We start from the raw sequence: 26,644 nt of genomic DNA on the forward strand, positions 1-26,644 counted from the left end.
CAGAGACCCTGGTGCCCAGGCCTGGCCTCCTCCTGCTCTCAGCCTGTTGGCCCCAGCCCAGAGTTCGGTCCTCTGACACAAATGAAGGCCACTGATTTTTACAAGTCAGGTTTTGTGAAAATGCTGAAGAGCTGAAAAATTCTCTTGGACTTGGGTGAGGCCTTGCTAGCTCTAACCCCAAACTTCAAATTCACTAAATGTAGACCGACGGCAGTCCTTGCCTCTTAGCTCCTGACAGACACAACCTCAGTTTCCCCTCTGCGAATCTTAACAAGCAAAGTGAATAGTGGCCTCCCCAGTCGGTTTCTATGAGCCTTTCAGCTCTTTGCTCCCTGTAGAACATTCTGGAACTGTGCTCACGTTACATCTTAATAAATGCTTAAATTCATGTTCCCCACCTTGTATAATTTGACTTTTCTTCTGAGCTACAGAAATGACAGTGTCTGTCTCAGAAGGGCATTGGTGTCACCAGAGGCCCGGGATGTTCACCTCGCTGGAATACTGTCAGGACCTGGCACGGCCCAGCCCTCTGGGGTCTCACTGGCTGACTCAGCCTGCCCAGCCCTTTCCCCAGGATCCAGGTACTGGGTAACAGGGAGCCACACTTGGAGACCATTCCTTAGCTTTGAATCAGGGCAGCAAGTGTGGGAGGCATTTCCGTGCTTGCTTTTCGCAGGCCCCACTCATCCCAGTCCCTGGTGGAAGTTTCTTGAAGTCTGTGTTTTACAAGTCTCTTCCTCCACTGCATGCAGAGGGCAGCAACTTCTGATTCCTCTGGGTTGTGGGGAGGCGATCTCAATCCCTGGAGTTGGAGTGAAGGAGGGAGAGAGAAGCGATTAAGTAGTGTAGGTGTTCGTGCCCGCTGGCCCCCTGCGTGCTGGTTATTTGGGCTCTTCGATTCCTCTGATTCAGGTTGCTCTGGCCCTAATTTTTTAATATTCTTTATTTTTTATGATATAGTTCCATAAGCTCTGAATCCCAATCTTTCCCTCCCCGTTATTTTGTGGGGCTTGAGGAGCCCTGTTTGTAGAGGAGCTATGCATTGCAGCAGCATAAAAGGTTTTGTCATTAGCCTGATGTGATGGCTCAATTGGCTCATCCTTCCCCTTCAAGCACCGGGATCCCATATGGGCACCAGTTCATGTCCAGGCTGTTCCACTTCCTATCCAGCTCCCTGTCTTGCCTGGGAAAGCAGTGAAGTATGGCCCAAAGCCTTGGGACCCTGCACCAGCATGGGAGACCTGGAAGAAGCTCCTGGCTTTGAATTGGCTCAGCTCTAGCCATTGTGGCCATTTGAGGAGTGATCCAGCAGATGAAAAATCTTTTTTTCTCTCCTTCTCTGTAAATCTTCCTTTCCAATAAAATAAAAGGTTTGTCATCTTTGTTCTGCGAACACAGTAGCCAGCACTTGTCAATTCTCTCCCCTATTGGGATTCCCACTCCCTTTGGGTCTTGCTGTGTTCAGTTTGCTTTCTGCAAAACACGTATGGGTCAGGGAGCTAGTGCTCTAAGAAGACCCAGCCAGCACAAGTGCACACCATGCACACTCACATGGCACTCAGTTTCCCTGGGCTCAGGTGGTCTGGAGGTTGAGGGACTGGCATGGGCCCTGTCTTAGTTGGTGCTGCAGTCCGTGGAGGCTGTGGACAATGGCCCTGGCACAAGGAGGGCCACGTGCTGCATGTGGCTGCAATACGGACACTGTCAAACCCCTTCTACTGCATATGTCTGGTCTAGGTACTCTTTGAACTTAACCAATACAAAGTTTCCATCAGCTGGAACCTTGTCCACACATGTTTAGCACTTGGCTGTGCCAGCCTGCCAGTCTAGGTATGTGACTTCAAGAAATTCACATGCTAATAAGGGGCCAAAAAGATAAATAAACACAAAGAAAGAAAACTAACTACAAACTGTGGTGGGTACTATCAAGGAATCATGCAAAATATCAATGTGTAGGACAGTGGGTGTGATTCAGTTTAGACAGAGTGGAATTGTTTATCGACCCTGAGCAGGCAGAATTCAAGTTCAGACTCAAAAGCTAAGAAGCAGCCAGGCTAACAATTCCAGCTTCCTCTCCATGCAACCTCTAGGAGACAGCAAGGGGTGGTGCGCCCACGTGGAGATCCGGCTGCACTTGCAGCCTCTTGGTTCTGGCCCCAGCTGGATTGGCAGCTCACTCATTCACCTGTGCTCTCTCCTCTCTCTCCCCTCTCTGTCCCTCCCGCCTTCCTCCCTTCTTTGCTCTTTGTCTCTCTCTGTCCCCCACCTCTCAAATAAGTAATAACACAAATCAAGAAAAAGAACAAAAGGAAGAGGGAATCATTGGTGACGTGGAGTGGCCAAGAATGGAGAGACCCTAAGAAAAACATTTGAGGCACTCAAATATTTGCCATTTCCAGCTTCCACTTAGGGTATAGGAAATACCCTACAGTGTTGCCCACACCCTAACACCACTACCACCATCACAATGAAGACACATTGTCCACAAAATTGCAATCTCAACTCATTAGAGAGTTCAGGTTAAAAGGTGATAAGTTGGTCTGGAATCTAAGCAGACAGACACCTCTGAGAAGAGACAAGGATAATCCAACTGTCACAAGATACTGGAACAGGGGAGGAAAACAGGGCTACCCTAGAATCCTATAAAACAAATTTAGGAAAAATGTCTAACAAATAGGTAATGGCATAATATGAGAGGCTGCTGCAGGTTTATTAGGCTAATCCTTTGCCTGCAGGGCTAACATCTCATATTGGCATGTGGTTCTAGTCCCAGCTGCCCCACTTCCAATCCAGCTCCTTGCTAATGCAACTTGGAGAACAGCAGAAGATGGCCCAAGTGCCTAGACCCCTGAACCGATATGAGAGACCCAGAAGAAGCTTCTGGCTCCGTTTCCAAGTGGCCCAACTCCAGCAGTTTTGGCTATTTGGGGAATGAATCAGTGAATGGAAGACTCACTCTCTCTGTCTCTCTCTCTGTCTCTCTCCCTCTTTGTCAATTACTCTGATTTTGAAGTAAAACAAAAATAACTCTAAAAACTAGTGTGCTTGTACAGAAACTATGGGAAACCACAACAAGAAAACCTACATGAACTCATAGGTTTTTCAAGGGACCATGTCTATGCTCATGAGAAAGACTTGGGCAGAACAAGGCTTCTTGTGATGTAGGCTTGGGGGAGGCAAGCAGCCACCAGTGTCACCACAGGCACAAGTCCCCGCCCAGATCTGTCTCTTTTAAAAAGACAGCTGAGTCACCAAGGGCAGGACAGTAAACTGACAGAAGGTAACTCTGGCTGGGGCAGGTGCTTTGGTTAAGGTACCAATTAAGACATCTGTATTCTATCAGAGTGCCTGGATTGGAGTCCAGCCTCAGGCTTCATATCCAGCTTCCTGCTAATGCAGACCTCAAAATGCAGTAGGTAATGGCTCAAGTACTTGGGTTCCTGCTACCCCTGTGGGAGACCTGGATTGAATCATGGCTCCCAGTTTCAGTGAAGCTCAGGCTTGGTCACTCACTGCAGGTGTCAAGAGAATGGGTGCTCTCTGTCTCAGCCTCTCAAACCAGTACAAGTTAAAGCGAAGAAATGATACACGCCAGCAAATGTAATAGTAATGGTGTGCCAACTGTGATTGCAACAATAAGCCCAAAACTCAGAACCTGGATATGATTTATTCTGTTTATATGAAAGGAGAGAGAGAGGGAGAGAGAGAGAGAGAATGTTCTAATCTTCTATCCTCTGGTTCACTCCCCAAATGGCCACAGCAGCTAGACTGGGGTCAGACTGAAGCCAGGAGCTCCTTCCAGGTCTTTCAAGTGGGAGCAGGGGTCCAAGCATTTGGGTCACTTTCTACTACTTTCTCAAGTACTTAGCAGGGATTTTGATTGGAAGTGGAGCAACCAGGATTCAAACCAGTGCCCATCTGGGATGCCAGTGTTGTAGGTGGGAGCTTTACCTGCTATGCCACAGTGCAGGCCCCAAAACCCAACTCTATTGAATCACCAAGCACTCTAAAGATCTGGAACATACACACATGTATTCTAGCTTTTTTGATCCATACCATGCCCTGCATAATGTCAAATTCTCAACAAAGAGTTATGAGACATGAAGAAAGAATAACAAAAGACTAACCCATTATCAGAAGACAAAAAAATCCCCACCAGAAATCCAGATTCAAACATGAGCCACAATATTAAAATTATATAGGTAACTGAAAATAACTATGAGGAGCATGTCAAGGATTCTAGTGAAAAAGAGCAAAAATACATGAACAAATGGAAAATTCTAGCAGATGAATAAAAGTTATTAAAATAAGCAATAATGTTACAAATAACAAAAAACTCATGTAACAGACATGAAGAATGTTTCACCAAATTCACCCACATACTGGATGGAGCTAAAGGAATAGCCAATGATTCACCAAACAGTCCCACAGGGAATCAGGTGGTAGATTGGGGGAAGGAATGAAGCTGAATTTAATAGCTAAGAAGAGGGCAGAGGGGCCAGCATTGTGGTATAGCATGTTATGCCACCACTTGCAATGCCAGCATCCCATATACTGAGGCACAGCACCGAGTTCTGGCAGCTCCACTTTCCATCCAGCTTCCTGCTAATGCTCCTGAGAAGGTGGCTGATAATGGTTCTCCTACCAGCCGTGTGGAAGAGCCAGATGGTGTTCCAGGCTCCTGGCTTCTGCTTGGCCCAACCCTCGTGGCTGTGGCCAGGAGGGAGCCTGCAAGCCTGAGCACTGGCACGGTGCACACTTAGGTAGCCCATGCCCACACCCACTTCAGACCCGTCTGGTCAGCACTCACCCGCAGACTCGCAGCTTCTGCGGCTCTCACGGCCTCACGGACGGCCTGGAGCAGCTGCTGCGCGTTCCCCACCAGGAGCTCTTCGGAGGACCTGCTTCTGGCCAGGGAGGCCTTCACGCTGCGGAGTTAGCAAGAAGGAAAGCATACCTTACCCCAGGGAAGAGGTGCAATCACACAGAAACCGTCTCCAATGCCAGAAGACTTTCACCATGCTAGTTCCATTCAGAAATCTGGGATGACTTTGTGGGGGAGTAATCAGGAAGAGCATTTGGGACTAGTCAGAGAGAGCGTTCCCTTTAACATTTTTAAACCTTTTAAAAAATTGATAATTTTTCTTTTTTTTGTTGTGTAAATTTTATTTTTGAGACTTTTTTCATATTTGATTAGGGTGTGAAGGATCAAGGGCTAGAGGAAAGTGGCTGTGACCATTGTTTTGACATTCTCCTTTTTCTTTTTTTAAATGAATATTATTTTATTTTGTTGATCTTTACATAGCTGGTTAGGGTTCAAAGGGTTAAGGGCTACAGGATGTGGGTAATATAATTGTTTCCACATTCTCTCTCTCTCTCTCTTTTCTATATCTGGGATAAGGGGGAAGAGGAAGAGAGAAGCCCTACCTAACCTCCTACCCATCCCAGGATCCCAGACAAGGGGCATGCTGTGAGGGCACTGTTCAAGTGGTTTTGATAGTTCAGCAGTTCTGAATTACACTCACTTGGGGAGTGAATCATGGGATGAAAGATATTCCTGTCTGCCTCTCCTCCTCTCTGTATATCTAACATTGCAGTAAAAATAAAATTAAAAAGATTTTCTGTCTGTTGATTCACTCCCCAAGTGGCTGCAACGGCCAGAGCTGTGCAGATCTGAAGTCAGGATCCCGGAGCCTCTTCTGGGTCTTGCATGTGAGCTCTGGGTCCCAAGGCTTTGGGCCGTCCTCGGCTCTTTTCCCAGGCCACAGGCAGGGAGCTGGATGGAAAGCAGGGCTGCTGGAATTAACTAGCACCCATATGGGATCCTGACGCGTTTAAGGAGAGGACTTTATCCGCTAGGCTACTGCGCTAGGCCAGTATTAACAGCATCAGACGACTTCTTCTTCTTTCTAATGATCTTTACATAGTTGATTAGGGCACAACAGGTCAAGGGCTACAGGAAAGTGGGTAAGACCATTGTTTCCACATTCTCTTTTTTCCTTCTTGTATCTGGGGGAATGGGAGAGACAAAGGGAGAGGCCACACCCTCCCTCCCAACCATCCCAGGGTCCTCCATGTGGGGCATGCTCCGGGGTCCTGCTCAAGTATTTTCAATAGTCAACAGTTATGAATTGCTGCCAGTCTCGCCATTCCAAGCACGATGAAATCTCTTCACAATCTACTGGCTGACATAGTCCACCTTAGAGTCTCCATTTGCTCAGATTTTCACTGCTATCACATGGCTGGAGTAGTTGATTGATTTTTCTGCCCTCTGTACTCTGTTGTGGTACCAGGTGTTCTCTGCAGGCTCCAGTGTACTACCTCACGCGCACCTGATTGTGCTGTCCACTGCTCCATCTGAGCCTCTGAGGAGGCTTGGCTCTGGCATTTGCACTCCATGGTCAGACCATGGAACCTGCACTTCTCTTCACAGTTGAGGTTCTGAGATCAGTAGTTCAGCTGGGGGAATCCCCAAAACAAACTTCATCTAAGGAGATCCCAGACCTGATTCTTGTGTGCTTGCAGGGTCTAGCACTGTCTGTCGCCCCAATCATCTTATGCATATGCTGGTGGTTGCAATTGCTGAGTTAGTTCTGTGTCCAGCCCTGTCTTCTAAACAAACCAACAGGTGTTGCGGTCCAGCCCGATCCTGCCCACCACACACTTGGCCCTCACATAAACCAGTGGGAGTTGCAGCCTAGTTGGAATGTCCCACAATAACCCCCACCAGGCTCACCCCCCTGCCTGGTTCCCATGCTTGCCAGTATGTACAGCAGACTGGTCCAGTCTGTCCCACATCCCATTCAGCTCTCATACATATCAAGCCTAGTTCAACACAACTAGCCCCACTATCCAGCCTACATGCATGGCAGTGGGTGCCATTCTGTCTAGCCATGTTTGCCCCAGTCCTGGCTCTCATGCTCACCACTGGCAGTGGTAACCCAAGAGGGAGGTGCCCACTGTTTCCCTACTGGGCCCCCTTCCATTCTGAGATCATGCACTCTCCAAGTGGTTCTGCAATTTAACTTGACAGAATTAGCCCCCAGTACCAGCATCTGCCAGCTGATGCTGTGGCAAAGCCAACCAACCCACACCCACTCTGACTTTCCCCTGATCCAGCCCACATGAGTCCAACAGGTGTTATAGTCCTGCCTGGTCTGGTCTGTCCCCATCCCATATCACATTGTCCAGTGGGAGTAGTGGTCCAGCAGGGAGCCCCATGTAGTCCCCCCTATTGGCTTTGTCCCTCCCCTGGGTCTCGCTGGTTGGGTACTGTGGTCTAGTCTGGCATGGTCTTCCTTGCCCCGGCATTTGCCAGTGGGTGCTGTAGCCTGGCCTGGCTCTGCCTACCCCCCAATTCCAGCTCACACTGTTGGGGGTTACAGACTAGTCCAGCTCAGCCAGCACCCAGTCCCAACCATAATATGTACTAGTATGTGTTGCAACTGAGCCCGGCCCGACCCATACTTTATTCTGGTGCTGATTCACCAGCAGGTGATGTGAACTGGCTCAGTCGGGTCTGCTTCTGACCTGTGCCAAATGTATGCCACTGGGTACCATTCCCTGGCCTGGTCTGGGCTGCTCCTATTATGATTCTTGCACTTGCCTGCAGAGGAGTTCCCCAAGCTCCTCCATCAGAACCTCTCCCAGTGCCAGATTTAGCATACACAGGTGTGTCCACACACCAGCCCTACTTAGTCCACCTCCTGTCCTAGCAAGAACAGTGGCCTTTCCTGATTGGCCTTCAACCCATTCTGGTTTTTACTGTTGGATATTTCAGCCCGGCCAAGCCTGGTCCACATTCAGGCATAGCTCACACATGACTCAGTAGGGACAGAGACCTAGCCTAGTCCATCCTACACCTACCCTGGTTCTCCAGAGCACCAGTTGGTGCTTGAGTCTAGCCCAGTTTGGTGTGCCCAGCCCCAGTTCACATTTATCCCAAGGGAGACTATAGCCCTACCCAGACCAGAACATAGCTCCCACTCTGACCCCCACACTCACCAGTGGGAACCCCAACCTAGCCAGGGTGTCCGTTTAGCTCCCCAACCAGGCCTGTTCCCAGCCATAGATCACACACATGCCAGTGGTTGCTCTGACCCAGCTTGGCATAGTCCCTCACCTGTCTTGGCCTTTGCCTTAGATGCTATAGCCTTGCCTGACCCAGCCTGACCCAGTCCTGACTCTCACTGGCGGGTGCTGGAACCTGGTCTTACTCAAAGCAGTCTGCTTCCATCCCTGGCTTATGCAAACCAGTAGGTCTGACAGCCTAGCCCGTTATGACCTATCCTCCAGCCTGGTTTCTGTACTTGCCGGTGAGCTAAGGTTTGCTTGGCCCGGTCTGACCTCCTCCAAAACCAACCCACACATTAGCCAACAGTTGGATCTACCATGCCCAGCCTGCCCAACTCCCAGGCCTAGACCATGTTCTCACGGCAGGAGCTATGACCCACTAGGGGAGTTTCCCAAGATCCCCCACTTGGCCCCACTCCCAGACCCAGATCTCATGCATGACAGCTGGTACTAGGTTCTTGCCTGGCATGGCCTGCCCCTCCCTCTTGGCCTTGTATGAGTCTGTTTACTCTTCCCCAAGTAAGTGTAAATTCTTGAAGAAGGATAAAATAATTCAAGGAAGCGTGGGAAAATGGAATTATCCCACCCTACACCCCTACACTGCAAAGATGAACACTTTTCACCAAACCCAGTTCCTACCTGGAGATGATACGGAGCTGGTTGCTCATCGTCTGGATCTGTTCGACTCTACACACAAGTTCCTGGGAGCATCTTCTGTCTATGCAGTTCTTGGCGATCATGCAGATGAGTCTGGCAAATTCTTGTGCACAGGTTGCGACTTTCCTCGCGGAGGTAATGAGCTCATCTTTGGTCTGCACCGGAGACACGGAACAGTTAGAAGCAGGTGGATGATGCCCTGACACGCTTCGCCCAGGAAGCTGGTCACAGATCCCGCAGCACGTCAAACGTACTCCGCACCTCCCGCTTCACCTCTCAGTGTGAACACACTCCATCCAGCCTGGGATATGAGTTGACATGGAGCCCAAAGCAAACCTTTTCTGCTTGTCTGGGAAGAGCAGGCACGTGCCCCTGGACAGGCCGTGGGTGAGGAGAGCCAGGTTGGAAATGGACAGCCTAGGAATCACCCCGCAGAGCCAACATGAACTTCCGCTCCCCAGATCTGGCATGGTTGTCCAAACCGACAATGCTACATGCCAACCAAGATATGACAATGTTCCTTACTTCTGTAAGGAGGCTTTTGGGGTAGATCAGAGCAGCTGAACTGTCAAGTGGAAGTGGCTCCCAGAAGCCAGAGGTACGCAGCCTCCAGGCCCCTTCCCCAAGCTGTACAGGTCCTGGGTGCTGCCTGGAGCTATCCAGCTCCAGAGAATGCAGTGGGAACCCATTTCCCCTACAAGGTGTCCAGTCCGTTCCCCACCGCAGCCTGCTGATGTCCAGTACCAGGAGGCATCTCTTCCTCAAACTCTGGGCCATTCGCAGCACCATTTCAGTCATCTCTTGGGTGATCTGCGAGAGTCTGTTGTCATTGTCTGCGCTGTCATCTTTCTGCAATGACTGGGCCAGCTCTGTCTGTGGCCAGGCAGGATGACCTGGAGAGGCAGCAGGTAGGCCATTGTGCTGCTGGAAGAAAACAAATTAGAAATTGTCAGATTTGGGCCTGGCGCAATGGCTCAACTGGCTAATCCTCCCCCTGCAAGTGCCAGCATCCCCTGTGGGTACCAGCCCTGACTGCTCAGTTTTGACTCAGAAAAGCTGTTCTGATACTGAAAATAGCAATCAGCCAGGTGGGTCGCTGGAAGGGCCTAAAGTGCACCCACTGGGCTCCAAGCACCGGGAGACCCTCTTGTGCCAAAGTCACCTGCCAGTCCTTATTCCCTGGAAGTTCTTCCATTTTTCATTTGTGATTGTAAACCCTATACTCCCTTGGGCATCCAGAACTGCTCTGCTCTAAGGAAGCATCTAGAACATCAGCTCCATCCCTCCCACACTCAATTTACCCCGTGTTCTGTACATCTAGGCTGTCTTCAGCATCCTAGCAAGCATTCAGAACTACTTCCTGTGCACCTGCACTGTCAGAGACCACGTGGTCAAGGACCAGTAAGACAGAGTCCCAAAACCTCAACCGCTGGTGTTTTGGTTTTGGTTTTGTTTGTTTTTTTTTTTTAAGATTTGTTTATTTTATTGCAAAGTCACATATACAGAAAAGGGGAGAGACACAGAGGAAGATCTTCTGTCTGCTGATTCACTCCCCAAGTAACTGCAACAGCCAGAACTGAGCCAATCTGAAGTCAGGCAGCCAGAACCTCTTCTGGGTCTCCCATGCAGATACAGGGTCCCAAAAACTTTGAGCCGTCCTTGACTGCTTTCCCAGGGCATGAGCAGGAAGCTGGATGGGAAGTGGGTCTTCCAGGGAATGAATCAGTGCCCATATGGGACACCAGTGCGTGCAAGGGAGGACTTTAGCCGCTAGGCTACTGCGCTGGGCCCACTAGTGGTTTTGAAAATCTTAAGTTGGTGCATATTGAAAAGAAACCTGGATTTACTGTGGTTTTGAAGTTGACTGCTTCAGCCACATTGCCCTCACCTTCTGAAAACTGACCGTGTCTCCTACTGTTTTCTTGGCCTCATTTTGGACATAGTGAGTTGTCCCTGGATGCTGTGAGGGGTGAGCTGCCATCTCTTCAGGAGGGGGACTGAGTACATGCAGGTCACCAGGATGGAAAGATAAGAGAACCTGGCAGATAATACCCCTCAGCTACAGCCCCGGAAGACCAAGGAGGAAGAAAATGGCCAGTGTGATTCAGCGGCCTTGGAGCTGACAGAACGGATCCCAGCAATTGTCCTTTTCAAGGCCCATATCCAACTGTCGGAGGCAGCTGGATCACACATGGCTGAAAGCACCTCCAGTTTCTTCAGCAGCAACGAGGCCCAGGGCTGCATCTCACAGACGCCCGTAACTGCAGTCAGGAGGCTCCGGTTGGTGACTTACAGGTGCCTGAACTCTCCCAGTCCAGGTCCTCCTCCCACAGCAGGTGCTACTCAGAGTTCGGTGGCCTTTCTGCGCTTTATAAAGGCTGAGCTTCTGCCCCTTGGGAGCCCCAAGGAGTGGCGAGCACAGCAGATGGTCACCCTGAGTGGTCAGTCTCACTTCTCCAAGCACTCACACTCTCAGTGGCAGGATCCTTAGACAGAGTTATTTTCCCTGTTTCACTGGAGCTGAGTGTGTGTGTTTACGTTCATGTGCACAGAGTACCTACTTGGGCGGCAAACATTGGCATATGACACCTTATTTTCCACCCAAAGAAGCCTTTTCACATACAGGTGACAGAGCCAGATATGTCTAGGGGGTGGAGTGGGATGGGGTCCTTTCCATTCCCAAAGCCTGCAGACCCCGTGTGGCTGCATGACCCTACCCTGCGCCTGCAGCAGGTACTCTGCTACAAGTCTGGTCCCAGAGCTTGGGTTCCTACAGGTTGTGGGTGCTGCCTGTTCAGTGTGAATTACCCACATGTGCACCAAGACAGTTTTTTTTTTCTGGAGCTTGGCAAGGTCTTTGGGTAAGAGGAAGAGGGTTCAGACAGGGCAGAGGAAAGATGCTGAGTATCCTACCATGCCCAGGTCTGCTGGCGCTATTTCAGTAGAGCAGGCTCCCTCTGTGCTCCTGGGGGTGCCTGCCAGGATGGAATCCTGAGAATTCACACTGCTTACTGCCTCAGTTCCTGTTGTCCCCGCCTTGTGGTAGAGCCCGGGCTGGGCAAGGTCCTGCACTGGGGCCAGCACTGGGTCCTCCCCTGGTTTCAAGCACTGGGCCAGGAGTCTCCAGGCCTCTGAGTGACTGCCCTTCCAGGCTTGCAGCTGGGCCATGGCAGAGTGAGCCGTGGCTGCCCACTCCCACCAAAGCAAATCCAGGGTCTGCGTCTCGCACTCCACTATGATAAACTTCTCCCTTTACTCCACATTTCCCCCACCATTATCTTCCCTTCATAACACACTCTACCCCCTATCTTTCAACCATTATTTTCCCATTCCACCAACCAACATCCACTCAATCCATACCCTCAATTCATCCCTCCCCCATTCAACACCAATAAACCTTTTAACTACATTTAACCAATCATTACATTTACACTTCTCATCACCAATACAAATCTATTCATATAATACTCATTCTTCATATTCCTAATACTAACCTTTCCAATTCACTCTCTTATCTACCCCTCCTCTTTCACTGCATTAATAATTCCCTTCATTCTCTTCAATTTCTCTTCCGCTCACTGTGTATTCTCACCCTCTCTCCACTATATCCATATCCAACCAATCCACTCCCTTCTCCTCACTTCCATCCCATACTAACCCCCCCTATTTCATCCCCCTCATTTCAAATACATCCCTCATATAAATAATCAACATCATCCCCTAACCAACCACAACCCCCCCCATATTATCACCCCTCCATCCCTCTTTTCTCCTTCCCCTTCCCAATACACACTAATCTCAAAACCCCATTCATACAATTACCAATTCATTCCTAATCCCCCCCATCCACATACAACCCATAAACACCTCCCCCCCATAATACCCTCACCTTCCCCAATCATCTTTCCCTTCCACATTTCCACCTATCAATTCCTCTACACATCCACCCACCACATCAATCCAAATATCCCCCATTAAACTGTTATCCCCTATTCTCAATTTCCCAAACAAACACCCACATCCAATCTACCCAAAAATATCACTACTCACCACCTATGCAAATACTGCTGTCAGCTCCATATAAAGATTCCATGCACCCATTTATATACAGCTGATAAATCATTTATTATAACCTCTTTTTGCACAGAAGGTACCAGTCTCCAGCAGTGGCTACCATATCCTGCCTGGCTTCCCTGGTCCTCCCAGGGAGCTGGAGCTTCGCCTCCAGAAGCCTGTCCGTTCCAGCAGCTGCACCATGGGCTACTTCCCTAGGCAGCTTACACAAACAAGGTGGCAGAGTGGAGACTTCCTGAAGGCCTGGCATCCGCTCTGACCCCAGCAGTCCCTCCCCAGCTAGGGGCTCTTGACCTGCACCCTGCTCAGGCAGGCTGAAGCCAGCTGAGGTCGACCCCTCAGGGCCACAGCGCTGTACTGCCAGCACCAGCTTGTTAATGGCAGAGAGCCGAGAGTCTTCCTTCCCTCCTGGGGGATCCATGCCAGGAATCGAGGGGCAGGCAGGATGGACTCTGGGGGAGCAGAAAGTGCCTGGATCCCTTTCCCTGAACCCAGGCACCTGCTGGTGTTTCAGTTCAGGAGCCCTGCCGTCCCAGAGGCCAGGGAGCACCAAACAGGGCTGGTCCTCAGTCGTTCCAAACCTGCAGACTTGAACCCGTAGGGGGCTGAGGATGTCTGGGTGGTTGGTTCCATCCAAGCCCTCCAGGATGCTCTGAGCTGAACAGATGAGTTGTCTGGCTGCTGCTAAAACCACACCTGTGTCCCATAGGCTGTTCTCCTCTGAGCAGTCCTCGGCAGCTGCACCCAGGCGCCGGGAAGCCTGTGCCAGCTGCTGGATCAGGACTCGCAGGCCATTTCGGAAAATGGGGTCTCTTTCTCTGCCCACATACCTGTTCATCACTTGCACCATGTGCACCGCTCGAGCCTGCAGATACACCACAGGTCTGCGGAGCTCTGTGGGATCGCCACTGCTCAAAGCCCACGCAAGGAAGGGCAGGCGCCGAGTCATTTCCCAAATGCACGCGCTCAGGAACTCAGGAATATCCAGGACATCATCAAAACATGACAACAGGTGATCAGATGCAGCGGCCCAGGCCTGAAGCAAAGCCTGCAAGGCGTCGGGGCTCAGGTCCAGATCACAGTTCCGGGGGTCTTGGGAGAAAAACTGCTGCACTCTAACCACGAGAGCCCACAAGCCGGCAGCAGCGATTTCCAAGTCTCTGCCAGTCTGCGGCCGCGAGCAGCACACCAAAACCAGGTGGGCCACCCGGAGCATGTGCCCGGCCTGTTCAAGGAAGACTGCAAGAAAGGGCTGGAGGCTTGTGGGTGAGGTTTCCCCACTGCGCAGGCAGTCTTCTGGGGGAGTGACTCGCGCGGCCTGGATCAGACTTTGAAGGGGACTCTGCGTGTCCGTGAACGTGTCCAGAATCTGGCTCAGTAACCCTGTGCGGATACCCTGCGACAGGCCCTCGGCCGCAGCCCACAGCGCCGCGCGCTCCTCGGCCGAATCCAGGCTCGCGCGGCCGGTCTCTGCAGCCCCAAGGCTCCCCCGCAGCTCCAGCAGCTGGCGACAGCGGACTACCAGGTGCAGCCGCTCCGGCGGCGCGCAGCCGGCGGCCAGGTACATGCAGTGTCCGAGCACCGCCGCCAGAGGCGCGTCCAGCAGGCCGTTCAGGCACCCGGGTGTGGGCGTCGCCAGCAGCAGCTCCCGCACCTGTTGCAGGCGCCGGGTGAGCGCGCCGCTCCGTGAGAGGGTCTGCGCTGGGAACGAGCTGGCGCTGGGCTCCAGCAGCGCCAGGAGCTTGCTCAGGGCCTCCCTGGTTTGAGCGAGAACGCGGCGCCTGGAGGCTGCCAACTGCGGGTCGCGTGGGTACCGCAGATGGCCGCGAGCGACCGCGACAAGTGCGGGGATGCAGCCCCGCAGCAGGCCGTCGGCCTCGCCCCGGCGCGCCGTCAGGTGCCCCAGGCGCAGCAGCGCCATAGCCAGATCCGCGAAAAGGCGGCTCAGCGAGGCCGCGTCGTCCGTGGCCTCCAGCGCGTCCAGGCAGCTCAAGCAGCAGCCGGCCTCCAGCGCCGCCCTCCTTGCCGTTGCCGCATCTTCGAGGAGCAGCACCTGTCAGGGCATCCAGAGAAGACAAGTCCTGGAGGTTATTGCATGCTTTGGAGCAAAGGCGAGAGCATTGTGGCCCCTGTCTTAGGCTTTACAAAGCCCTCTGCACTTCCCAAATCCCAACGTTGTAGTGGAGTGTAGACTCTAAGTCAAAAGGAGGGAAAAAGTGGCTACGGGAGGGAGGACCTTCCAGCAAGTGCCTCTGAGAAACTTTTCTTAGCCTAGCCCTGCCCTCCCATCTCCTGTCTTCCACAAAGTTTGCCCAGCCTCCCACCAGCAGGTGGACAAGATGGTCTCCTCTACTCATTTCTAATGCTGTTTCACTGAGGTTCTATTGAATTACAAATGCCCCTCCGCCACCACCACCAAACAGTCCACACTAACTAGCTAATGATAGACAACACTTGAGAGTGTTTAAGGCATGTAGACCTTTCAAAGATTTATTTATTTTTATTGGAAAGGCAGATCAGATTTATGGAGAGAAGAGACAGAGAGAAAGATCTTCCATCCACTGATTCACTCCCCAGATGGCCACAATGGCTGGAGCTGAGCCAATTCAAACCCAGGAGTCAGAAGCTTCTTTCAGGCCTCCCACGTGGATGTAGGGTCAAAGCTTTGGGCCATTTCCCTAAGCCATAAGCACGGAGCAGGATGGGATGTGGAGCAGCAGGGACAGGAACCAGCACCCATAGGGGATCCCAGTGATTCTAGCCAATTAAGCCATTGTGCTAGGCCCAAGGCATAGTGATGTTAACAGGGAACACCAAGTGCCCAGTAAGGGAGTGGCACAGTAAGGGAGGACTGTCAGACTGGCACTGGGCAATGCTTAGGAACTGAGAGTTTGTTCTAGCTTCCTCACATCACCCCCACTGCAGCAATATCTTGTTTCTAAGAGCTTCCTTCCTCCCTCCCTCCTTCCATCCATTCTTCCTTCCTTTCTTTTTCTTCCTTGCTTCCTTCTTGCCTTCCTTCCTTTGTCTCCTCTCCTCTCTCTCCCTGTCTCTCCTCTCCTCTCTCTCCCCTCCTTTCTTCCTTCTTTCTTTTTAAATTAGAGGTAGGTGGTTCAGTGTAAAGCCAGAAGGGACTGCATAGGTGTTTAAGATCATAGACCCCCCTTGCAGTTCCTCGCCCCAGCCATGGCAGCTTCCACAGGCAGCCTTCATGTAGTTGGTCATGAATCCTGAGCCCTAGGACTCAGCAGAGACTTGGGCCTGGATTCTGTGCCTGGGACAGGTACCTACTGTGAAAACGCCACTTCCACCCCTAGTCCCCAGCAACAAGCTCTCTGTGAAGCTCGGACTGCAGCCTCACCTTGGTAGTGGCCACCACCATCTGCTGAGCCATAGTCGCCAGCTCCTCGCGGTGGCGCTGGCAGGCGGGCTGCAGTAGGAGCTTCCGTGCCACCTGCGTGACATTCCTCCCGCAAAGCAGGAGTGATTCTGCTGCAGGCTCCACCTCTGCCCTGAGCCACTGTTCCCCAGAGTCAGCCGCCAGCCTGGAGAGACGACATGCTGTCACAGAAGCTGATGTCCTAGAGAGAGGATGATACACAGCAGCAAGGAACCAAGCAACCAGCCGCTCCCATGGAGATGCCCGGCTGTGCTAAGGGTGCTGGGAGTCTCCAAAGATACGGTGTGTTTGGGGCCAGCACAGTGGCTCAACAGGCTAATCCTCCACATCGCAGTGCCAGCATTCTAAATGGGAGCCGGTTCATGGCCCAGATGCTCTACCTCCTATCCAGCTCCCTGCTTATGGCCCAGCAAAGCAGCATAAGATGACTCAAGTCCTTGAGACCCTGCACCTACATGAGAGACCCTGAAGAAGCTCCTGGCTTCAGAACCACACAACCCCAGTGATTGCAGCTGTTTGAGTGACCCAGCAGATGGAAGATATCTCTCTCAGTCTCAACCTCCTTATTTTATTGCAAAGGAGGAGAGACAGAGAGACAGAGAGGAAGATCTTCTGTCCGATGATTCACCCTCCAAGTGACCACAATGGCTGGAGCTGCGCCAATCCGAACCCAGGAGACAGGAGCTTCTTTTGGATCTGCCATGCGGGTGCAGGATCCCAAAGCTTTGGGCCATCCTCAGCTGCTTTCCCAGGCCACAAGCAGAGAGCTGGATGGGAAGTGGAGCTGCCGGGATTAGAACCAGCAACTATGTGGGATCCCAGCGTGTGCAAGGTGAGGACTTTAGTCACTAGGTCACCACACCAGGCCCTGCCCAATGATAATTTGTAGTTGCCTTCATTCCATCTGCTTTGATTAACTGGAATTCTATAAAGAAATGCTGTCCTTTCTTCTGCGTTCATCTATTATGTCATGTATTTACTTACACACTATTGCCTCATGGATGCTTATATCGTTCTGTGTTTTTGTTTACAGCTTCTTAAAATATACTGGACTATTTTAATTATAAAATTTAGTAAGCTTGTTGTGTACTCACCCACAAAACCACCTTCAAGGTCAAGAGTGAATATATTTATCACCTTCAAGTTTCCTCTGTGAACCCATTCATTCCTATTTCACCTCAACACTGAAAACTTCTGGAAGTGGCAGTTCTGTTTATCACATTAACAGCGGTCATGGTTTCATTGGTAAATACATACGCCAAAATGTATCAATGGATGCATTTTAAATTTATACAGTTTGTTGATCATTAGTTTGCCTTAATAAAGTTGTGAAAAACAAAGGCCAGGTGGTATTCTGGGTTAAACTATGGTGTGGAAGGCCCATATCTACTGATGCACCTGGTTCAAGTCCTGGCTACGCTGTTTCCAAACCAGCTTACTGACCACGCATCCTGAGTGGCAGTGGGTAAGGGAACATGGGTCCCTGCCACTCACATGAAAGACCCAGCTGGAGTTCCCAACTCTCGGCTTCAGCTTGGCACAACCCTGACTTTTGTGGCCTTTTTGGGGGGGAGGGGCGGTGAACCAGCAGATGGCGTATATCTGTCTCTGTGTGTGTCTTTTAAGATTTTTATTTGAAAGGCAGATTTTACAGAGAGAGGGATGACAGAAGGAGAGGTCTTTTACCTGCTGGCTCACTTCCCAAATGGTTGCAAAAGCTGGAGCTGAGCCGATCTGAAACAGCAACTGAGAGAGTCATCTGAGTCTCCTAGGTGAGTGCAGGGTGCCAAGGCTTTGAGCCGTCCTCTGCTGCTTTCCCAGGCCCTAAGCAGGGAAAGCAGGGCCGTCGGGACATGATCCGGTATTTATGTATAAACTCCCAAGTGCATGAACTACTAAATCTAGAGTAACTATAATATTGTAATATTTAGACAAAGAGACAAGAATGATCTGATTTGAAGGGTAGATTTCAAAATGACAAAAGATGATTGCTTCCACAAGGAAGGTAACTATTCTAGATTTGTAAGCTTTTTTTTTTTCAGATAAGCCCAATATACAAAAGCAAGTAGTCACAAAAGGGAAAAGGAAGAACAGATCCATCATCACAATGGAAGATGTTTTGCTCAACTCTCTAGGAAAAAAAAAATAGATGCATGGATAGGATATTTCAACACACAAACATGCCCTCGGTGATACATACAGAATATTACACCCAATAATTTAGAATGCATGTCTATTCAAGGGTCCATGGGACATTTCCAAATAGAGACCCAGAGCTGGAGGATATAGTCACGAGAGGGGTGGGCATTTGGCATAGTGGTTAAGATGCCCATACCCCATGTCAGAGTGCCTGGGTTCAATGCCTGCCTCTGGTTCTTGGCTCCAGCTTCCTGCTACAACGGACCCTGGAAGGCAACAGTGAGGGCTCCTGTCACCTCCGTGCGACACCTCCACAGATTTCTCAGCTCCTGGCTCGCTTCAGCACCTGCCTAATCCTGGTCATTGTAGACATTTGGGGAGTGACTCAGCAAATGGGAACTCACTCTGTCTTGCTCTCTGTTTCTCAAAGAAATAACATGTTTAAAAAAGAAAAGATCGGCCTGTAGCAATTAAGTCTTCATCTTACATGTGCCGGGATCCCATATGGGTACCGATTCTAATCCCGATGGCCCCATTTCCCATCCAGCTCCCTGCTTGTGGCCTTGGAAAGCAGTTAAAGATGGCTCAAGGCTTTGGGACCCTGCATCCATGTGGGAGACCAGGAAGAGGCTCCTGGCTCCTGGCTTCAGATCAGCACAGCTCCAGCTGTTGTGGCTGCTTGGGGAGTGAATCATCGAACAGATGATATTCCTCTCTGTCTCTCCTCCTCTCTGTATATATGACTTGGCAATACAAATAAATAAATCTTTTTTAAAAAAAAGATCTGTATCTATATACACATACATCTTTTAAAATCATACCAAAAATTGGAAAAAATCATACAAAGTATGTATTGGATTATAACACAATTATACTAGAAATAAAAAAAACAAGATAACTAGAAAATTCTCAGGAGCATGCCCAGGGGGCAGAAAGTGGAGGTGGAGGGGAGATAAGTGAAACCACCAGTTTCCCCCAGGGTTACTGTGAGGCCTTCCATATGCTGGTTCACTCCCCCAAAAGGCTGCAATGGCCAGGACTGGACTGTCCAAAGCCAGGAGCCAGGAGCTTCTTTCTGGGTTTCTCACATGGGTGCAGGGACCCAAGCACTTGGGTCATCTCCATTGCTTTCCCAGACACATTAACAAGGAGCTGGATCAGAAATGGAGCAGCTGGGACTTGAACCTGCGTCCATGTGGGATGTTGGCACTGCATGCAGAGGCCTAAGCTGATATACCACCACACTGGTCCCCATAGGCGGGATTTTATACTTGGTCTTAGCCAAAAGGTTAAGAAGTAATTTAAAGGTGGGTTTTTAAGCAAAAGGAAGTACGTGTTGTACTGTCTTCTTTCTGCAAGGTCATTCCTACCAGCCCTCTCCCACCGCCAATGCTGGCCGGGGCCTGTTGATTTGTCCTTGGGTGGCTCACCAGGCAGAGGAAGGCCTGAAGGAGCTGCCACCTCCACAAGCTCCGGGCTGCTTGCCTCCACTTGGCCTCCCTAGGGAACTGCTGAAGGAACTGTTGTGAAAGTCGGTGCAGTCAAATCTGAGTGCAGATATGAATTATAAATAGTATTGCTCCAATGGACGAGCTGGACCACTTCCCACGGTCATGAGCACAGATCACTCTCTGTATACGTAACTGACCTTGCCAAGGACAGATCATGCAGCAAAAGCACTTATGCTAACACACACAAAAGTAATATGGAACTTCCCTCAAAAGTTAGTGTGTGGGCCTGGCGATGTGGTTCAATTGGCTAATCTTCCACCTCCAGGTGCTGGGATCCCATAAATGTGCTGGTTCATGCCCCGGCTGCTTCATTTTCCACACAGCTCCATGCTTATGGCCTGGAAAAGCAATGGAACATGTTCCAAAGCCTTGGGAGCCTGCAGCCAAGTGGGAGACTCAGAAGAAACTCCTGACTCCTGGCTTCGGGTTGGCGTAGTTCTGGTTGTTGCTGACACTTTGGAGGAAAACAGTGTAAGGAAGATCATTCTCTCTCTCTCCTTCTCTCTGTAAATCTGCCTTTTCAATAAAAATAAACAAATGTAAAAAAAAAAAAACAATTTGGTCCATCAGCGATAGGAATGAGCTTAGATCCCTCTGATCTGCCACAAGTCAAGCAGCTTTCTCTGGCTTTCTTGACCTTGATATTTTATGGCTCCTTCAAGCCAGTGATTTACAGAAAGCCCTTCTTCTGTGTGGGTCGGTCTGATGTGTTATTAATAAATTCTGGTTGCACAATGTGGGAAGTGGTTCTCCAGAATGACGCTGTGTCTTCAAAGTGCCACATTGTCAGGCAAGGAAGGCGTTTGGTTCCAGTAATGGGCAATGCCACCTTTGACCATGCGGGGGCAGTGACCTGCCAGGTTTCTCCTTTCTGAAGGTCCTAGTTCTCCTTGAGATACTAACTGCCTCTAAATTAAGCTTCCGTCTACTGCTGTAAGCTTCCACTGAGGATCCTTGCGTGGACCAGTGAAGAGTGCCCAAATGGTAACTAATTTCACAGCTCCTCCTGACATCATCAACGATCCTTCCACAACAAGAAAGAATGTTCTCTTCTCCACTGTTCATTTATTATGTTAGGGACTCTTCCATTTTTATCTTCTTCAATGGTTTATAAACCATTATTTTTTTGTTGTTATCCTCATATGATCCCATATTGGACCATATTTCCCCCCAAATTTTCCCCTTTCAAACTGTATCCTATATCTTTTTTATTTGTCCCTGTTGGGTTGTTATTATTATTATTTTTGTAAAGATTTATGAATTGGGGGTAGGCAGAGAAACAGAGAGAATCCGTCATCTGATGGTTTACTTCCCAAATGGTCACAGTGTTAGGAGCTGGGCCAATCCGAAGCCAGGACCCTTGAGCTTCCTCTAGGTCTCCCACATGGAAAGAGGGGTCCAGGGACGTGGGATTCCTTGGCTGCTTTACTAAGCAGGTTAGTAGGGAGCTGCACCAGAGATGGAGATGCCTGATCTTGGACCTGCACACATGCGGGATGCCAGGACTCAGCTGGCAGCTTTCCTCCCTATGTCACAGTGCTGGCCTTAAGGGTTTGTTTATTTGTTTGTCTTTTGGTTTGTTTTTCAATCACTTCCTTCCTTGACTCAAGAAAATCCAGGTTCCATGTTTTCCTTACCCCAGTCCCAGGACAGGTCATTTCTACAGACTTGGGCTCTTTTTAAAGCAGATAGTGTTTAGAAACCAAGATCTGGGTGACAGGTGTGCTCACTGCTCCTGGGGTACCATTACCTCTAGGTCTTTGTAGTGGGAGGAGCATGGAAATACAAACATGGTAAACAGACATGTGGTTGGGCATATATGTGAGTTCATATCCAATTGTCTCCAGTGTTTCTATTTTGTTTTATTTTTGATGATGTTTGCGCAGTGGAGAAGGATGCATGCCCGGGTGGACCACTGATTAAGGCAGGGAGGGTTGAGGAACAGGGCAAAGTGGGTGAGACAACTTTTTCCACTTTTTCTGTATTTGGGGGACATGGCTGCTCCTTGCAGCCTAACCCCATCCAGCACCGAGGGTTCTTCCTGGACTCTTCATTTCCATTTGTGATCTCCCTTTTCCGTGAGTGAGAAACCTGACTCCCTTTAGCCTCAACATGTTCACTTGTTTGTTCATGAGTGTGTTAACAATCCAAAGCTGATAGCCCATCCTAATTTGGAAAAAAAAAAAAAACAAACAAAACTAAAAAACCCACTTTGTTTGCAGTTTGCTTTGTCTTTAGATTGATGGATTACATTGAAGTGCCTTGCTCAAAAATTAGGCACTTGGGTTCTTTTTATTTTCCACCATGAGATTATGGTCTTACCCAGACCACGGGCCACACATAAGGTTCATGAAATCATTTGGTCTGGCCTAACAGGTTGATCTTAATGATGGTCATTCTGTACGGCCCATGAATGACATTATAAATATACACATGGCAGGAAAAAATTTTGCCACTCCTGTTTGCTTACTTCAATACCATTTTTTCTCCAATTTAGGGTTTTATCTTCCATTCTTTAAGTTTTAAGTGGATTTGTATCTACAAAAATATTCATAGGTTTCCCAATTGCACAAAAACTCAAAAAAGTGTCCCTCTTCCTTGCCCATCACTTTCACCCCGCCCTGTTGGTTCTGAAGGTGACCAATCTCACTTAATCTCATTTTTAAATTAAAATTTCTTTCATATTTTAAAATAGAGTTCTACACTTCTAGTTATATAGCTACTATGTGATCTTGAATAAAATCTGACAGAAACATACTGAGATAAAAGAAAAGAGAGGAAGTTTGCAGATGACTTGTTAAGACGGTGTGTGCCTAGTTAGTGTCAACTCTGGCTCCACATTAGCTTTAAGTTTTGCAGCAGGCAGTTCGTAAAGAATAACAGTGTGACTTGACATGAGAGAGCAGGCAGACTGCATCTGGAATCTTGAATTCTCCCACTGCTGGAGCTGGAGACCCAGAACAAGGATCCGCAAGTGGGCAAAGGTGCGAGATCAAGGTGAAGGGGTGAGGGTCAGGGTCTGCGGCTGACGAATGGCTCAAGGCCACAGGACTGTGTGCTTCGAGCAATGCCTGAGACAGTCACACGCTGACCTCTGTACTCGGTACTTGGGTCACACTGCTGCTTCCTGATCACAAACACTGGCTTACAGTTAACATCTACAGGGGACGTAGCTATCAAAGTTTGTGCCACTTCAACTCCTGTGATTCAAGTTCCCAAGTGGTTCAATATAAGATTGAGGCAGCGAGCCTTCTAAGTCAACCTCCTGCCTCAGAGAAGGGGGCTTCCCCTGGCTGCCCATCTATGTCCATCTCATCTCTTATTTTCTCAATTACATATTGTCTTACTCTCCAACCCCGCTCATGCTGCCTTGATCGAAGTAAGTTTTGGGTAGCGTGCTTTCCCATGTTAAGTGATACTGTGAATATCGAACCAACAAATGCTCTTCGGCAACATCTTTAGCATCTACACTGTATTTTATGTTGCAACTAGGATTATTAAACTCAGACATTTTACCCTGCTTCTATTTTTTCACAATTCTAAATAACGTCACAACAAACATGCTGATATGCATATTTTGGGTGCATATTTTGGAATATCCCCTTAGGATGAGCATCAGGTTGAACACCCTTGATCCAAAGATCCAATACCTGAAGTGCTACAGATTCTAAAACTTTCTGAGCACTGACACAGACACATGTCACCGGTTGAAAACTCCATATCAAAAAAACTTTGTTTCATATACAAAATTATTATTGAAAATCCCAAATAGAATAACCTTCAGTCTATATGAACATTATATATGTGCAACATACATGAAGTTCATATTTACACTTGGGTCCCATCCCCAAGGCATCTCACACACATGCAAATGCTCCAAACTTAAAAAGAAGTCTAAAACACTTCTGGAGTCAATAATTTCAGACATTCAGGCAAATAGGATTGGAATCAATGAGTGCAATAAACATATAATTTCTGAAGTCTTGGATCTTTAGTACCGAATTAGCCTCTAAAATGCCAGTCCTGGGGCTGACCTTGTGCTGCAGGGGTGGGTTAAGGTACAGCCCATGATGCTAGATTCCATATGCTAGTGTTCCAGTTCAAGGCCTGGTTACTCCACTGCTGATGCAGCTCCCTGCCAATGTGTCTGGGAAAGTAGTGGCAGTTGGACCAAGTATTTGGCTCCCTGCAATCCAGGTGGGAGACACAGGAAGCTGAGTTAAGCCTGACCCAGCACTGGGCATGGCAGCCATTTGGGAGAGTGAACTAGTGGATAGAAGGTTTCTATCTCTCTCTCTCTCTCTTCTTCTCACACACACATCTCTCTGTAACTGTGCCTTCAAATAAATAAACATTTTTAAAAAGAAATAAATAAAATACCAATTCTCATTTCCATCATTAGTATATGAGAGATCTATTTCTCCCAACATTGAGTTATCATTCTTTAATCTTTGCTAATATGTTGGGTCCAAATACTGGGATATTACCATTTAAATTTGCATCCTTACTGAAAAAAAAGGTTATTTATAAGATTGGGTTAATTTTCCATATTTTGTAATTTAAATGTATTTCTTCAGTGAAATGACTTTACTGTCCCCACTTTCTATTTATGTATTTGGACTTTTTCTGCTAGTATAACCTTGTGTTTTGGTTTGTCTCCACTGCCTCTGAGAACAGGGACTTCAAATGTCTTTCTTATTGATTGCTCTATTTCAGAACCCAGAACGGTACCTGGCAACTTAATGGTTGGTCAATAATGTTGGGTAAAAGAGGGGGAATATTGGGACAGGCACTGTGGCTCAGCAAGTTAAGCTGCCACTTGGATGCTTCTATCACACACTGGAGCACCAGTGGGTCCAGCCTCTTCTTCCAATCAAGCTTCTTGAGAATGTGTGCCCGGAGAGGCAGCATGTTATGGCTGAAGCACTTGGGTCCTGCCACCCGCATAGCATACTGCCATAAGAGCGCCTAGCTCCTGCCTGTGGGCTGGACTGGCCCTGGCTGAATTCGGGGAAGAAAGACCTTTCTCTCTCTGCATCTGATACAGTTTTTATGTTCAAAAAATAGAAGACTCATGCTCAGTGCACTGAATGACCAAATTAAAATTATGCTTAGGGCCTCCTAGTGGTGAAAGTCCCCACCTTGCATGCTCCAGGATCCCATATGAGCACCAGTTCATATCCTGACAGCTCTACTTCCCATCCAGCTCCCTGCTTATGGCCTGGGAAATCAGTGGAAGACGGCCCAAAGCCTTGGGACCCTGCATCTATGTGGGAGACCCAGATGAGGCTCCAGGCTCCTGGCTTCAGATCGGCTCAGCTCCAGCCGTTGCAGCCACTTGGGGAGTAAATCAACGGGATGAAGATCTTCCTCTCTGTCTCTTCTCCTCTCTGTATATCTGACTTTCCAATTTAAAAAAATTAAGTTATGTTTAGACTATTCTGAATATTCTTATATCTATATAGAAAAATTGCCTGTGAAATGCAATACGGATGAATCTAAAAGTCTTTTGATGAGACACAGATATGCTTCTTAGTGGAAAATTCAATTGGCTCTGAAATACTTGGATACTCAAAATCAGAAATAATAATATATTAAATAAGTGTGCTGCTTTTTCACATGTGACTTTTTTTAACAAAGGTGTTTTAAAGCACTGTAGGAGTAAAGGGCTGAGTTCTTTCACAGCGTACCTCCTGGCCTTCTCTACCAATGCCTCAGTAGCTTCAGCCAAGTCCTCTGCCGTTTTCTCCAAAGAGCCAAATGCCTCCTCCTCCACATCTGCCTTCTCCATGGAGATGAGCAGGTGGCAGAGCCGAACACTCATTGGTGAGATGATTCTCTCAGTAGCCTCGTTCTGTATCATGGAGCTGATGTCATCAAAGACGAAAGAATCCATCTGTCGTGGTCTGTGAACAGAGGTCACAACGTGATCATTGTCCATGTTCACCGAAGTGAGACTACTTCTTCCTCATGTGTTGCTCGTCTGATTCTAATTCTACAAAGGGAGAGAAATCTACAAGATGCTCAAGGAATACGTAGAGGTTGATTTTCAGGATGCTGCAAGTATGGAATAGGTTGTGGCTGAGCAGAAACATGAAGAAGGTGGCACTGGCATTGTGGTATAGTGGGTTAAGCTGGTATCCCAAGACAGAGCACTGGTTTGAGTTCCAGGTTCTCACCTGCCAGTCCAGTTCCTTGTAATTCACCTTGGCAGGTGGCGGAGATGGCCCAAGTACATGGGTTTCTGCCACCTGAGTAAGAGACCGGAATACAGCTCCTGGCTCCTGGATTTGACCTGGCCCAGACACCAGTGTTGTGGCCATCTAGGGAGTGAACAGGTAAATGGAATCTCTCCCTCCCTTTCTCTGTCACTCTGCCCTACAAGTAAATCCTATTTTTCAAGGAATAAAATGAGAAAGCAGAACAAAGATGCAATGAGACAGGTGTGGGGGAAGGCAAACAATGACAAATGGACAGACTAGGAAATGGTGACAGTTTAAGAAATGGTAAAACGGTGAAGGCAGGACTGCAAGAGGGGAGTGCGATCTCATTCACAATCCTTTCAGAGGTAAAAAGGATGAAGATTACTCATCAAGAGAAAGCTTCGTAACAAAGAATGAAATGCAGTGCCAGCTTCATCCAAATCTATTCCGAGGTAGAAATACCACTTAGAACCACAATAAAATGTTGCTTTTCAAGTTCTACTCAATACAAGTGGCCCCAAAATGAAAGAATCAATTGAAATAGGGAAAATGAGCAAGATTATCCAAGGTACTTTACTAAAATGGTC

The 26,644-nt window shown here is 48.7% G+C and overlaps 1 protein-coding gene across 1 annotated transcript; it reads right to left on the reverse strand.

Annotated features, from left to right (window-relative positions):
• Window positions 1–619: 619 nt before the first annotated feature.
• On the reverse strand, window positions 620–25,795 carry LOC121164955. The gene is made up of 9 exons (XM_040993356.1): window positions 25,545–25,795; window positions 16,166–16,349; window positions 13,012–14,857; window positions 12,620–12,719; window positions 11,743–11,980; window positions 9,475–9,654; window positions 8,713–8,885; window positions 4,811–4,928; window positions 620–802 (listed from the first exon to the last, which is right to left on the reverse strand). Exons 1-9 carry the CDS (start codon window positions 25,793–25,795, stop codon window positions 620–622), a joined length of 3,273 nt encoding a protein of 1,090 aa, XP_040849290.1.
• Between the last annotated feature and the right edge of the window lie 849 nt (window positions 25,796–26,644).

This window comes from Ochotona curzoniae, unplaced genomic scaffold, assembly GCF_017591425.1.
Source record: "Ochotona curzoniae isolate NIBS_2020 unplaced genomic scaffold, NIBS_Ocur_1.0 contig_883, whole genome shotgun sequence".
NCBI lineage: Eukaryota > Metazoa > Chordata > Mammalia > Lagomorpha > Ochotonidae > Ochotona > Ochotona curzoniae.